This window comes from Lepus europaeus, chromosome 1, assembly GCF_033115175.1.
Source record: "Lepus europaeus isolate LE1 chromosome 1, mLepTim1.pri, whole genome shotgun sequence".
Taxonomy (NCBI): domain Eukaryota; kingdom Metazoa; phylum Chordata; class Mammalia; order Lagomorpha; family Leporidae; genus Lepus; species Lepus europaeus.
Genome location: NC_084827.1, coordinates 85,346,327 through 85,362,042, shown reverse-complemented (window position 1 = coordinate 85,362,042; position 15,716 = coordinate 85,346,327). Strand labels below are relative to the sequence as shown.

The window sequence follows — 15,716 nt, the reverse complement described above, 5'->3', positions numbered from 1 at the left end:
GTTTGTATGGCTTATGGGTTTTAGGCTATAATAAAAATGTCTTTCAACCATCAATTTAGGCTTTCTATCAACTGGTAATAGGTATGAAAGTCCATATGACAAAACATTATGGATATATAGGAGGAAATGATAATGAAAAATATGTTAAAATACAGTTCAGAAAACATTAGCAAAGTCTAATGAAAAAGTGCAGAAATACAGAACAGTCATGTCAGCAGAGATGGCAATTGTTAATCATGGAAGTTTCAAACGATTTTGTAAGATAATGTGCAAGTGACTTGAAAACAAGGACATGGCCATGGGGTGATTGGGAAACACAACATGGAAGTCTAGAAAGATAAGGGAGGGGAAAGCAGTAGGCCATCTCTCTAGTCTAGGTTTTATGGGATGTGTCGTGCATGTCTTAAGGCCACAGAGACTTTGGAAATCACTCAAAGAGAGCCCAGATGAATTTTAAACTTCTGAATTTTTGTTTGGTGACTACTACTTTTATACTTTTCCTAGGATCTTTGTTATAATGTCTTTATATTTTCTCAGTCTCATAATTACTGTGTTCTTACAGGAAAATAAAGGGCACATTTTACATATTTCTTTCACTAAATATGTGCTGCCTTCCTTTTCATGACAGATTCATGTCCAAGCACAAAGCAGCCCATCTGCAGAAGATGCTCAGCCTTACGGGAAACAGTGACGCCCCTCCGTCCATGGCCCTTCCAGAGCAGAGAGAGTCTGAAAATGTATTGAAGAATTTTAATTCAGTATGTGATGGACACCCTGGCCTGGATATTGCCCAGGAGGGAAACATGGGTAACTCATTGTTGAAGGAGTCAGACTTGGACAGGTCCAACTCATCAGATAATTCAAGCTCTCATCATGGAGAAAATAAACAAAATCTAACTCTTAATCCCTGTGACATTTTGGGTGAAGCTGATGATCAGCAAAGACCATTGCACATTGTCTGGCCTCACAGGTGGTAAGTGAAGACATGCCAAGTTAGTAAGAGAGATAAATGACATATATTCTGATGACTAACTTATTAATTTGCTTTCCCTACAGCTTTAGAAAAAGATCATTTTAATGTGGTGGTACTACCAATGTGGTGCCATAGTGGCACTATTCAGTGTCTTTTTATTAATGGATGTGTGCTTAGATTACATTCAAATTGCAAATAATTATATGAAGTGATTTGCTCTACTAACAATAGTAGTGCAGCACTTCTGGGAAATAAAACGTTGCTCAAGAAGTTCCGAACTGGAAAAACTAGATTCCATTTTATATCCTTACATGTACATAGTTATCAAATAAGTATCTTCTATATACACACTGATAAAGCATTTTAACCATTAAAACAAGAACAATTTCCATTATTTACTCCTTTGGTTTCAGCTGGCTGGCTTCATCCGACTCGTCATGATATGTATCAGTACATTTGAAATTATTTCCCTTCTCCCAAATGCCTCTGCATTGCGCTAAGCAAAATACATTCTAGCCAAGTCTTTTCTAAACTGGGGAAAATCAACTGCAGCACGTAATCCCACCAAATATAAACTCATAAACTTAACCCCGGCTCCTATAAATTAGGATTTAAGGAGGTAAAATGTCCTGATAATCTTCTGGTATTAAGCACGAACATTTTAATCTAGTTTTTATTCCTCCCAGTTAGTTTAATCTGCATGTGGCCTGATTAGAGTTCACCTCCCCCACAGATTATGGAATCTTTATTACGGAAATGCCGGGCTGATCATTAGGGCCGATTTTCTGAGAGCCACTGTTTGCAGGTGAAGTAATAAGGACACCACACCGGCCGGGCAAAGCGCCTTTGCCGAGGATTTGACTTCCGGCACGTTAAAACTCCAGAAGCTCTCCCAGTTGATCTGCAGCATCTGGTACCTAAAGGGATTTTTGTCTTTGACTCTAAATGTATGAATGTAAAATTTAGATATCGAAAGCTGATGTGTGTGTTTTTGTATTTGTTGTTCGTCTTCATATGTCCAGCATAGCCTTTCTAAGGGAGAAACGTATGTTTGTAAACCATACTCGTATCTTACTTAGAATGTGACAGTGTTCAGTATTCTTTTATGTCTTTTTCAAATGCAGTGGGTCTGGATGAGATTAACCTGTTCAAGGTAAAATAGATGTCACCATTTACTCCCTTCTAGAAAGCCCTTTCTTTTATTCTGCTAATCTTTGGTCATCTCTGAAGTAATTTTCATTGCAAGAGAATCAGTTCTAAAAAGTTTGGCTCTGGGTTTTCATAAAAATGTTAAATAATTTGCAGAGTGCTGTTACAAAATAGCAATACAGGGGAAAGAGTGAGAGCCATGGTATTCAGTACTTTGCACAAAATAAGACAGAGCTATGTTAATAAAATTAACAATATTAAATTGAATAATTCCCTCTCTTCCTTTGTATATTTTTGCTTTAATTTAATTTGATTGCCTAAAGTTAGTTGCTTAAAGAGATGCAGCCTTATGTTTGTGAACGTTCTTATTGTTAAAGCTAAATTATTTTTAATTTGGAGAAGAGGGAAAAAAGCCGCATCAGCAAGAGTAAATGCCAAAATATAAAAGTAACACATTCATCCTTACGGGTAATATAGTAGAACATTGGAAACTTGGAGGTTGCCAGACACATAGCTAACATTAGGGCTAATTTTGAAAATCTAGCGTGCAGTCAATTTTACTGATGCCTGGGGACATACAAGGTAGAAGCTGACAAGAGAACTAATTTTGTTTGGGTTATTTACTGCTATGCATCATCCGTGGGTTCCCGCCTGACACACAGCTATATGAAGGGGGATATTATCACACACTAAAAATTTATGTTGACATTCGATATTTGTTCAATATGTCAGCAGTATTACTTTCATAATCAAAAGAGTAAGAAAAAGAGAAAAGAAAAGCACTTTATGCTCATATAGATATATCTTTTTAATAACAGTCTATAAGGTTAATATAGTTTACCTTTGAGAGTATACAATGAAAACAAGCAGGGTTAGGAGGGGAAATGACAGAAAGCATCAACCCGAGCTGTTTGTTTGCCATTACCTAAGCGAGCCATGTCAGCTCTCTGGCCCGCGTCTGATAGCTATTTGTTGTACAGAGAGCACAGCATAAAAAAAATATCAAACTCTTAATACTATTGTGTGCCCATAACCATCTGTCACTGCTAGCCTGGAGATGAGAGGAAGATTACGAGGAATAAACACTGAGCCGCCGAGCATTGGTAAAGCCTTCGGGCAAAAAACTCTTGTGGGGACATCAAAGACATTCTAATTCCGAGGCAGTCAAGGATTACAGTGTGTAACCTGTGCTGACAACAGATAAATGACTGGCAATATTGTGCCAGAGCTGTTGGGTCCTGCATGGAGTACTGATGATGATGATGATGATGTTATCTTGCAGAATGGACTCTGCTGGGATAATTTTATGATAAAACACTTTTTTCAAATGCCACTGGGTCTAGGCAGACATTTACTAGCTACAGGGGTAGCAATCAGTTTCTTCAAAATTTACTGTTCTAAGCCCATTAGAGTTCCAGCGCAGCAAGACTCTTCAATGAAAATCTAAAATGCCTATATTTTCTTTAGGAGAATATATGCAAATGTTGTGAGCTGAACTCCTACCCTATAGTGGTAGATGCTTTATCATCTGATTTATGTAAATTTGCTCATAAAAATACAGCTTATTTTTAATTGGTGAATATGAATTAGAAAATTAAGATTCTGGTTCAGCATTCATCAAACATCCCCAGCTACAAGCACACATTTATTTAGACCCCTGATCGTATGGGTAGAAATCATATAATTGACCAGTCAATATGAAATGTATTCTACCGAAAGGCAACCACAGTTTCTACTAGAAATGACCAGGGCTGTGTTACTTATTCAACCAGCTCAGTTGGAGCCCCCCACATCTTCTCCTCAGTATTATGAGTTCCTATGACTACCTGCTCAAAGATGGGGGCGAGGGGCGGGGTTAGAGTCCTCGGCTTCCTCTGTTGCATTTTTGCCTTGGCTATGTGTGTGATCCAGAGAGAAGGTGTTTCAGGGCAGGGGAATGCGTTGATGACTGTTTCCCCTGTGAGCATAAAGGAGAAATAGACACTGGACCCTGTCATTACCTTGCCTAACTAAACAAAAATAAAACCCTCCTCCTTATCATAAAACATACGCCCATGAAATCATGCAGTTGCCATGGCCAACGCTAAAAATGGAGGGATGCTGACCTCATTGTGTTAGTTCCACCCTGGGATCATGAGTGGTCTAAAATATAGTGTTAGCCTCTAACATATCTTGTACTAAGTCAACCAAATGTAGAGCCTACTTGCTAGGATATGTATCAAAATCAAAAGTGACATTTTCTGGAAGATACATTCTGGCTTTAAATCTGTGTTAAAATGTCTGTGCATGAGAACAGGCCCTTAAATGCAATGCTTGCCCCCTCTCTTCAGTCTTTCTGAATCTGAGCTTGTCAGGGATTATAGTGTGCAACCTCTGCTGACAGTAGATAAATAACTGACAGTATTTTAGCAGAGTTGCTGAGTTCTCTGCAGAGTAATTTGTTTTCTCCTTTCTACCCAGTCTTTAATGTTTTGTTATAAACATCTATAGCAAAGGCACAGTTAATAGAAATGACTTATAGAGAAAGACCTGTAAAAAATAGAGTAATTGGCAATGCTTGAGTTTTTTTAAAAAAAACAAACTTTTCAGTTATACAAGTGTTGTAACATTGTGCCAGGCTATAACTTTTATGTAAATATTCTCTACATTATAATGGACACAAAAGACACTCTGCTGGAGGGAGAGAAAACGCAAATTTGGAAGACACTGAAAGATCACATCCTCAAACCTGAGGGGCCCAGACTCTGTTCTCAGGACCCCTTCACGTTCTTAAAAATGAGTGGGACTGTGGCGCAGCGAGTAAAGCCGCCGCCTGTAGAGCCAGCATCCCATATGGGCTCTGGTAAGTCCCAGCGGCTCCACTGCCAAACCAGCTCTCTGCTATGGCCTGAGAAAGCAGTAGAAGATGGCCCAAGGATTTGGGCCCCTGCACCCACGTGGGAGACCCAAAAGAAGCTCCTGACTCCTGGCTTCAGATCAGCGCAGCTCCAGGCATTGCAGCCAATTGGGGAGTGAACCAGCGGATGGAAGACCTCTCTCTCTCTCTCTCTCTCTCTCTGCCTCTCCCTCTCTCTGTGTATAACTCTGCCTTTCAAATAAATAAGTAAATCTTTAAAATAAAAGAAAGTGGGACACCAACAAGCTCTTTCTCATTGGGATCATACCTATCAGTATTTACTATATTAGAAATTAAAATGGAAGGAAATTTTTTTAAAGATTTAGTTATTTATTTGAAAGTCAGAGTTACAGAGAGGAAGGAAGAAACAGAAAGAGATGTCTTCTATCTGCTGGTACACTCCCCAAATAACCACAATGGCCAGGGCTGGGCCATGCTGAAGCCAGGAGCCAGAAGCTTCTACCAGGTCTCCTACATGGTACTGGGGACCAGGTACTTGGGCCATCTTCTGCTGCTTTCCCAAGCATATTAGCAGGAAGCTGGAACAGAAGTGAAGTGAAGCAGCTGGGAATCAAACCCATATGGTTCCCATATGGGATGCTGGTGTTGCAAGCTTTGGTTTTACCTGCTATGCCACAACACTTGCCCCCGAGGGAAAAATTATTAAGTCTATCTTAAATCATTTAAAAATATTAACAGGGGCACATGTTTGACCTAGCAATTAAGAAGCCCGTATCCCATATCAGAGTGCCTGGGTCCAATTATCATTTCTGGATCTTGTTTCTAGCTTCCTGCTAATGCAGACCCTGAGGAGCTACAGCTAACCGCTCAAGTAATTGGGTCCCAGCCATGTGAAAGACCTGGATTAAGTTCCTATCTTTTGTCTCTGGCCCCAGGCTCAGCACTAGCCAGTGAGGTCTTTTGGAGATTGAACCAGTAGATGGGAATCTCTGTCTCTCACTGTATATGTGTGTATGTATGTGTCCCTCCCTCTAGAACAGATAAAATAATAATAGAACCAAATACACAGTAACATAATGTACCTGTATGAAAAATAACTCTATGATCTAAACAAAAAAAAAAGTAAGAAAAGTGACACTATTTTACATAATTGTAAATCTATAATGTCAGTCTATGTGGAAGAGACTTATCATTTATTAAAAGATAGATTTATTTATTTATTTATTTGAAAGCCAAAGAGACTGAGAGAGATCTTCCACCCTATGGTTCATTTCCCAGATGGCCACAACAGCCAGGGCTGCTCCAGATTGGATCTCCATCTAGGTCTCTCGTGTAGGTGGCAGGGGCCCAGTACCTGGGCCATCTTCTACTGCCTTCCCAGATGCATTAGCTTTGAACCAGATCATAAATGGAGTAGCCAGGACTTGAACTGGCACTGCAATATGGGATGCAGGCATTCTAAGAGGCAAAAATTAATTGCTGTCCTTCAGTGCAGGCCCCAAGTGTTGGATTCTTAACGCTGCTTAAGTACACAGTGTGTTGCATTACATTGTTTTGGTGGAACTTTATGAAGAAAAGTCTACCTTGCAAGAAAAGGCTACCTGGAAAAGGAGTACGTATTTTAATATCCTACTCAGGTTATTGTAGATGTTTGTCTTTGATAACTTTACTGGAAATTGACAAACAGGAGTTTCTTTTTTTAAATTTTTATTTAATAAATATAAATTTCCAAAGTACAACTTTTGGATTACAGTGGCTTTTCCACCCCATACCTTCCCTCCCACCCACAACCCTTCTATCTCCTGCTCCCTCTCCCATCCATTCACATCAAGATTCATTTTCAATTATCTTTATATACAGAAGATCAATTTAGTATATATTAAGTAAAGATTTCAACAGTTTGCACACACACAGAAACACAAAGTATAAAGTACTGTTTGATTACTAGTTATACCATTGATTCACATAGTACAACACATTAAGGACAGAGATCCTACATGGAGAGTAAGTGCACAGTGACTCCTTTTGTTGATTTAACAATTGACACTCTTATGTATGGCGTCAGTAATCACCCTAGGCTCTTGTCATGAATTGCCAAGGCTATGGAAGCTTTTAGAGTTCGCCAATTCTGATCTTATTTAGACAGGGTCATAGTTAAAGTGGAAGTTCTCTCCTCCCTTCAGAGAAAGGTACCTCCTTCTTTGATGACCTGTTCTTTCCGCTGGGATCTCACTCACAGAGATCTTTCTTTTTTTTTTTTTTTTTTTTTTGACAGGCAGAGTGGACAGTGAGAGAGAGACAGAGAGAAAGGTCTTCCTTTTGCCGTTGGTTCACCCTCCAATGGCCGCCGCGGTAGCGCGCTGCGGCCAGCGCACCGCGCTGTTCCGATGGCAGGAGCCAGGTGCTTCTCCTGGTCTCCCATGGTGTGCAGAGCCCAAGCACTTGGGCCATCCTCCACTGCACTCCCTGGCCACAGCAGAGAGCTGGCCTGGAAGAGGGGCAACCGGGACAGGATCGGTGCCCTGACCGGGACTAGAACCCGGTGTGCCGGCGCCGCAAGGCGGAGGATTATCCTGTTGAGCCACGGCGCCGGCACAGAGATCTTTCACTTAGGTTTTGTTTAGTTTTTTTTTTTTTTTTTTTTTTTTTTTTTTTTGCCAGAGTGTCTTGGCTTTCTATGCCTGGAATACTCTCATGGGCTTTTTAGCCAGATCCGAATGCCTGAAGGGCTGATTCTGAGGCCAGAGTGCTGTTCAGGACATCTGCCATTCTATGGGTCTGCTGTGTATCCCACTTCCCATGTTGGATCGTTCTCTCCTTTTTAATTCTATCAGTTAGTATTAGCAGACACTAGTCTTGTTTATGTGATCCTTTTGACTCTTAATCCTATCATTATGACCGATTATGAACTGAAACTGATCACTTGGACTAGTGAGATGGCATTGGTACATGCTGCCTTGATGGGATTGAATTGGAGTCCCCAGGCATGTATCTAACTCTACCATTTGGGGCAAGTCCAGTTGAGCATGTGCCAAACTGTACATCTCCTCCCTCTCTTTTTCCCACTCTTATATTTAACAGGGATCACTTTTCAGTTAAATTTAAACATCTAAGATTAATTTTGTGTTAATTAAAGAGTTCAACCAAGAGTATTGAGTAGAATAACAAAAAAAAATACTAAAAGTGATAAAGTATTAAGTTGTTTCTCGACAAACAGGACAAGGGCTGATCAAGTCATTGTTTCTCATAGTGTCTATTTCACTTCAACAAGTTTCCTGTTTGGTGCTCAGTTTGTTGTCACCAATCAGGGAGAACATATGATATTTGTCCCTTTGGGACTGGCTTATTTCACTCAGCATGATGTTTTCCAGATTCTTCCATTTTGTTGCAAATGACCGGATTTCATTGTTTTTTACTGCTGTATAGTATTCTGTAGAGTACATATCCCATAGTTTCTTTATCCAGTCTACTGTTGATGGGCATTTAGGTTGATTCCAGGTCTTAGCTATTATGAATTGAGCTGGAATAAACATTAAGGTACAGACAGCTCTTTTATTTGCTAATTTAATTTCCTTTGGGTAAATTCCAAGGAGTGGGATGGCTGGGTTGTATGGTAGGGTTATATTCAGGTTTCTGAGGAATCTCCAAACTTGATTTCCATAGTGGCATAACCAGTTTGCATTCCCACCAACAGTGAGTTAGGGTCTCTTTTTCCCCACATCCTCGCCAGCATCTGTTGTTGGTAGATTTCTGTATGTGAGCCATTCTAACCAGGGTGAGGTGAAACCTCATTGTGGTTTTGATTTGCATTTCCCTGATGGCTAGTGATCCTGAACGTTTTTTCATGTGTCTGTTTGCCATTTGGATTTCCTCTTTTGAAAGATGTCTTGAGATCCTAGGCCCATCTCTAAGTGCGTTGTTTGTTTTGTTATTGTGGAGTTTCTTGATCTCTTTGTAGATTCTGGTTATTAATACTTTATCGGTTGCATAATTTGCAAATATTTTTTCCCATTTTGTCAGTTACCTCTTCACTTTCCTGACTGTTTCTTTTGAAGTACAGAAATTTCTCAATTTGATATAATCCCAGTTGTTAATTTTGGCTTTGACTACCTGTGCCTCTGGGGTCTTTATCAAGAAATCTTTGCCTGTGCCTATGTTTTACAAGGTTTCTCCGTTCCCTAATAATTTGATGGTGTTGGGTCATAGATTGAGATTTTTAATCCATATTGAGTGGATTTTTGTGTAAGGTGTAAGGTAGGGGTCTTGCTTCATGCTTCTGCACGTGGAAATCAAACAGGAGTTTCTTAAAGGTTAGTTGCAGTACAGAATCTGAAACCACATCAATGAATTCCTCATGCTCTGTTACTTAAAGTTTGAATGAATTTTGTAGCATCATGTATTGGTCACTTGGAAAATATAAATCCATGAATTATACAGATCTTCCCACTGTTGACACAAATCATTACACATTTTCAGAAAATCACATTTATTAATATTGTTACTGATCTCATAAGAGAAATTATAGTCTTAGGAAGGTGTCAAACTCACGGTATAGATACAGGTTTTCCAAAATTCTGTTGTTCATTTAAATCTTGAATTTATCCTTGCAACAAATATATCAGTTGTTCCTGGAAGTGACAGGTTCACATGGTTCATATTTGATAAAGTGAAGGCCAAATATCCAAATCTGATTAATTATGATTGTCTATCAGTTTTTCTTTTAAATGAACTTGATATTTCCTGAAAAAGGTAGCTAGTTTAGCTCAGAACTCAAATCAAACACTTTTCTTAAAACAGCTATTGTATAGTAATAGTGCTTCATGTATATTCCCCATTTTGTCACACAGAATATAAGAAAGTCTGTTTCAGAGGGATGAGACATAATAAAATTAATAATTTTACTGCCTCTTTGTGTCCAGTCCTAAGTGAAACAAACTTTGTTTTCCTTTTTTTTTTTTTTTTTTTTCTCTTTTTACTGCAAATGCAGGTCGTGAAGAAAACAATGCCTGCTAGTTCATTGCCTTCAATCATGCTAGGGCACTAACAGTTTTACCCATTAGTGTTTTTGCACTGTTAAGGAATATGTGAACACAGTGAAGTAGGCAAATGACACCTTTGTACTAGTATAAAAATAATTTAACTTTGCAAGATTCTTGAAAAGGTCTTACATCCTCCCGGGAATTCAAAGACCACCCTTTGCAAACCACTGCCAAATGGAACTGATAATAACATATTTAGAAAGATGGCTGCCACCATAACTTTTAGTTCTCACAGACCAAATTTCTTGCCTTGACTTGTAACATATTATGTTACAGTTTTTGGCTTAGCAGTTGATAGCAAACAAATGTGCATCATATATAAGAAAACCCTCAGATCAAATAGGATTTGCCTCACATGAGCCAAGCAGTTAGGAAGCCATAGGATAGAGATCTATGATATAAGAGATTCTGTTCTGATTTTAAAACCCCCCTGAGTAGCCGTAAGTGGGTATATTCTGGTTAAGAAAGATAAGGAAGGAGTGGGCCATGAGGCATATTAAGAAGTTTGAAATTATTAGAGTAGCTAAAGTTATAAGTTCTACCATGACCTCATCACTTGAGATGTGGAGAAGTCAGCAGAACTTTTCACTTAAACTAGAATTACTTTTTATGATCTATGTGATGTTTGCAGCATTTTCCATAAAGTAATGATAAGTCAATTTGTGCAAAATTGATTATAGTTAAGGATGTGAATTTGGAAAGGACAAGATCCAGTCATTGAAAATAAAAACAGATTTGAAACATGGTTAGGTAAATCACTGAAGTAGAACATGTACCTTAATATTAAAAGGATTTGCCATACTGTATTTTTAGAAACATTAGTGATTTCCAACTGAATGATTGATATAAAGGGAGAAATTATGTTTTATTACTTGGTAGTAAAATAAATTGCTCTTTTTTCATTCTTTGACTCTCTGAGGTTTAAAAATGCAGGTTTGAAAACAAAATTGATGACTGCCTTCTGAAAGGATGTGTGTTGGATGATTGGATGATATGCTGTTCGGGCCAAAGCAAACTTATCTTGGTTTTCTTGTTGCTGAGATAATGTAGGAAGAGTTTGATGAGTAGGCCATCTTAAATCACTCAGATGTTACTAGTCATTACCTTATAATAGACTACTTTTTGGAGTTCAGTCTTCAGAAGGTGCCAGGATGTGAATAGAAAAGTGCTAGTATTTGGACACTAAAATTCTTTATTCTGTTTCAGTGTAGGGTATAAATCTTATTTTTTAAGAGAAAAATGATCCTGACAGAATAATAGTCCTCGGTATTAGTCTAGTTGTGGGATGGCCACCTGCCTTTCATTGTACCCCTTCAGAGCCTTGATCCATCTTATTTGTTCCCATCTCTAAAAATTATGATGCCATAGATGCTTTCCAGTGGCACTAACCATTTTCACAGTTAAATAATCTTTAATGTTAGGAATACCTAGCCCATAGCTAATTGTTATAAGTAGCTAATTTTCAGATGCACTAGGAATAATAGCTAATAGCTTTTTGAAAGAAATCATCTAACCAATTCTGTATTTCTCCATCAGTTAAACAAAGCTCACATGAATAATAAATTTCAAATTGATTATAGTCATTCCAAATTCAGTGATGTTTTCTTCTGTTACATTCTTTTGCCTAGATTTTTTTTTTGTGGGGGGAGGTTGAGGGGTTGGGAGGAGGGCGTTTTCAGGGAGATTGTCTACTTTTGTTCTTGAAGAATTTCAAATGAACTCTGGCATTTGGAAAAGGAAAGCTCTCTAGAGAATTCTACCAGAATCCTTGAAAAATATATAATCAAATACCTTACTAAAATTACTATGTGCTATATCACCTAATATGTTTGTCTTGTCATCTAACATAGCATGATTAGATGAATCTATGAAAACCTATTTCAGGATTTTGAGTAAGTAATAGGAAAATAAGTATTAGAAAATTCATGACCAAAAAAATAGCCTAGGATGGGCTTTAGACACAGTGGGTATGCCATTGGTTGCAGCACCTGCATTCCATGTCTGATTGCTTGGTTGAAGTCTCAGTTACTCTGCCTTCAAACCTGCTACCTGCTAATGCATACCCAGAAGGCAGCAGATGATGGCTCAAATACTTGGAATGCTGTCACCCACATGGGAGACCTGGAATGAATTCTAGCCTCTTGGCTTCAGCCTGGCCTAGCCCGGGCTACTGTGGGCATTTGGGGAGTAAACCAGAGGATGGAAAATCAGCCAACCAATCTCTCTCTCTCTCTCTCTCTCTCTCTCTCTGTGTGTGTGTGTGTGTATGTGTCACAAATAAAATGAAAATAAATGTGTTTTTTTTAAATACTTTACCCCAAATCCCATGTATAACATTCAAAATTCCACTAGTAAGTACCTTGCTATTTTCCAAACCATTGAACATATGAAGAAAATAAATACAGATTCAACAATCAGTTTCTCATTTCCTCCTGAGATATTTTTAACTAACACACTGTGTCAGCATAAAGAACTTCCACCTACAGTCATTACTGTCTCAGTATTGTTATCTGTAGAAATCATAAACTAAACCTCTTGTTACCCTTTCCTGTCTAACATGGTTAAAATTTCTTTAAACCTGACTCATTTCTTAAACATGCTAATTCCTACAAAAGATGATGTTTGATTATGGTATGCTTTTGACAGTCATCTTCAACCGCTCAAAAACCTTGATGCCTTTGCTTCTTTGTGTCACCATTCTTTTGATGAGATTTTTATACCAGACTTTCCTTACCATCACAGATCAGGGCTAAGTGAGTAGAGATTTGTCTGGCTGATACAAATGAGAGGATGGATGGATATGGATGCATGGGAGAATATTTGGGTGAATAGGAAGATCATTTCTTCAGTACACATTTTTATCTCATGTATATGACTGCTGGTGTTGACTTCAATGTATTTCTCCTTCTAGTCACTAAGGTTTTCTCCACACTATCTTTAATTATTTCTCTATTTCCTCTCTTGTATGGGAGTAATATCCTTCTATCACTCATAATGTATGGTTCTTTCTGTCTTTCATTGAGGATAGTTACTACTGCACTTCTTTAGAGATGCCCTGAAATTCTCTGCCTTCCACAGACAACTGCCCTGATTTAAATTCCAGTGATGTGTGAATTCCTCTGACAGTGAATTTCCATGCACCAAGGGCACTGTGCAGTCCAGTGCACCACATAATCGTGTAACGCAACTTTACACATTCTACATGCCTTCTAGCCCTACTCATTTCATGTTTTAGCTGGCGTCATTTATTTTAGGTCCCAAAATACTTTAGGAGTTTTTCGTGTGTGTGTTTGGAGGGATTTTTTTTCCCAGTATCATCTAGCTAGAGTACCTGGCCTGTAGAACTACTTAGCCAATATTACTTACTGTTGATAATAATGAATTATAAGGTGATTTTTTGTTTTTGAGAAAATGACTCTTACTACTCAATAAGTCTTGTTGAGGACAAGTTTCTCTTCCTGGAAAGAATGACAATGAAAATATGGAAGTATTCAATTTACCAAATGACAGGTAGAGATAATTGGTTTTACAAAACCAATGTTCTTTTTATTTTTTTCCTGAAATGCTTTATAAGAATTGTAAATAGAAATCCTTCAGGTGTTTGTTAAAATAGAATAATTCATTTTAATGGAGAGAGTAGTAGTGTTTGAAGAGAAAGGTCCAAACTGATTAAAACCAAAGTAACTGGGGCTGGCACTGTGGCACAGCAGGTTAAAGCCCTGGCCTGAAGCGCAAGCATCCCATATGGACGCCAGTTCTAGTCCCGGCTGCTCCTCTTCTGATCCTGCTCTCTGCTGTAGCCTGGGAAGGCAATAAAAGATGGCCCAAGTCCTTGGGCCCCTGCACCCACGTGGGAGACCAGGATGAAGCTCCTGGTTCCTGGCTTCATTTCGGCACAGCTCCAGCCACTGCAGCCATCTCAGGAGTGAACCAGTGGATTGAAGACCTCTCCCTCTGTCTCTACCTCTCTCTGTAACTCTTTTAAATAAATAAAAGTGAATCTTTAAAAAAAAAAAGCCAAAGTAACTCTATGTGGTCATAAGCAGGTATTTAACATAGCAGATAAAGCACCAAAGAAAAATGTCTGCATTCCATATCAGAATACCTTGAGTTCAGTACTCATCCCTAGATCCTGACACTCCTTCCTTCTCGTGAAGACCGGGGAAGGCAGTGGTGATGGCTGAAGTAACTGGGCTCTTGCCATTCGTGTTAGAGTCACTGATTAAATTTTTTATTCTGGCCTACTCTGGCTACTGCAGCCATTTAGGGAATGAACCAGTAGATGGAAAAATACAGTATCTCTTTCTTTCTCTCTTTCTCTCTCTCTTTCTCTCTGCCTCTCAAATGATTTTTTTTAAAGAAGAGAAAAGAAAGCCAGAAGGGATGATTCATGTATATTATTTTCTCTCCTACTCTTCCACAATCATTCATATGTTAAGTCATTTGAAAACAAGCCATTGAACTCACTTTCAAAACTCATTTTAAATCCCAAGTGAATGAGATCCGATGACTTTTCCAGGTTACCCAAACTGAGATTCGGTGTCCAGATTTTTATGTTTTCTGTTTGTTTTGTTTTGTTTTTTTTAAACTCAGTCACGCCAAAGAATACCAATGTAGACTAGCAATAACTATTATGAATTATGTAAGGTTTTTCTCTTTTCCTCTTGTGTCGTCTTTATTGGCTGTGCCACTGATTAGCTATTTCAGCACTCTTTGGGCTAGCATCTTTGGTGGTTAAACAAAGGGAAAATTCAGAAACAAAAAGAGGTGAAATATTTGAGATTTGTTCTTACTCTAATGTGTACCTCATAGTGCCTATCTCCTGTTAAAGGAAATAATTTATCGTGATCTTAGTCAAAAACATTTCTGTCTTTGCTGTCCTTTTTCATTAATTTAGATATGTTTCTAAGATGAGACATGATGTTACTTCTAATTATGGTTACATGTAGTTAATTCCCTTCTTTTTCCCCAAGCTTGGTGTGAAAGTCAGTTTCCTCCCAAAGAGGCGGGGGGGGGGGGGGGAGCTTGGCTACTGGGAGGGGAGAATACTGATAGAGCTGATCTTCCTGTTGCCATAGCAACAGATTTATTTATTAGGGGCTGAAATGACATGAGTTAATATACCGCATACCTGCTGATCGGCAAACTCCCCTATTTCAGCTGCAGTTGACAATTAAGTCCTGGACAGCTACAGCCAGGGGTTAATGTTCCTCATTAGGAGAACTAGGTCATTACTGGGAAATCAAGGCACTTAAGGCAGCATGGGTAAAATACAAAATTCAGCATCTAGACGAGTGAGGCTTTTTTATGTTAATTAACCTTATTTTCCTAGGTTTAAAAAAATCTTATATGCACATGTGAGTGGATCAATTAATTGAAAATAGAGCTAGTTTACCTTACTCTCTGAGTTGTCTTCATTTCCTTCACAAGGATTTCATTATTTTATGGAAAATTCTTATGTCTATATGATGAGTAAAAAGGGTATTAAAATTAAGACGGGAATCATCATGGAAATCAGCTTTACCACAAGGGAATGAGCAAATAAAAGCCTTGGAAATGAAAATAAATAAGCTTTGCTAATACCTCACCTAAGGAGCAGAATATAAGCCCATCAGAGCTGAGAGATATTTAGAGGGACTTCTTTATTATTAAGCAGTTACAGTTATTTGACCTTCAGAAACCGAAACTTTGGAAAAGT

The 15,716-nt window shown here is 38.4% G+C and overlaps 1 protein-coding gene across 5 annotated transcripts in view; it reads left to right on the top strand.

Moving 5' to 3' along the window:
• The window catches only part of GTDC1 (glycosyltransferase like domain containing 1), a 435,900-nt gene that overhangs the window by 357,681 nt on the left and 62,503 nt on the right, over positions 1-15,716 (top strand). For all 5 annotated transcript variants that reach the window (XM_062186286.1, XM_062186312.1, XM_062186277.1 and 2 more), the window contains one exon: positions 629-973. In XM_062186286.1, the coding sequence (XP_062042270.1) occupies positions 629-973 (345 nt within the window). The remainder of the gene's footprint in view (positions 1-628; positions 974-15,716) is intronic.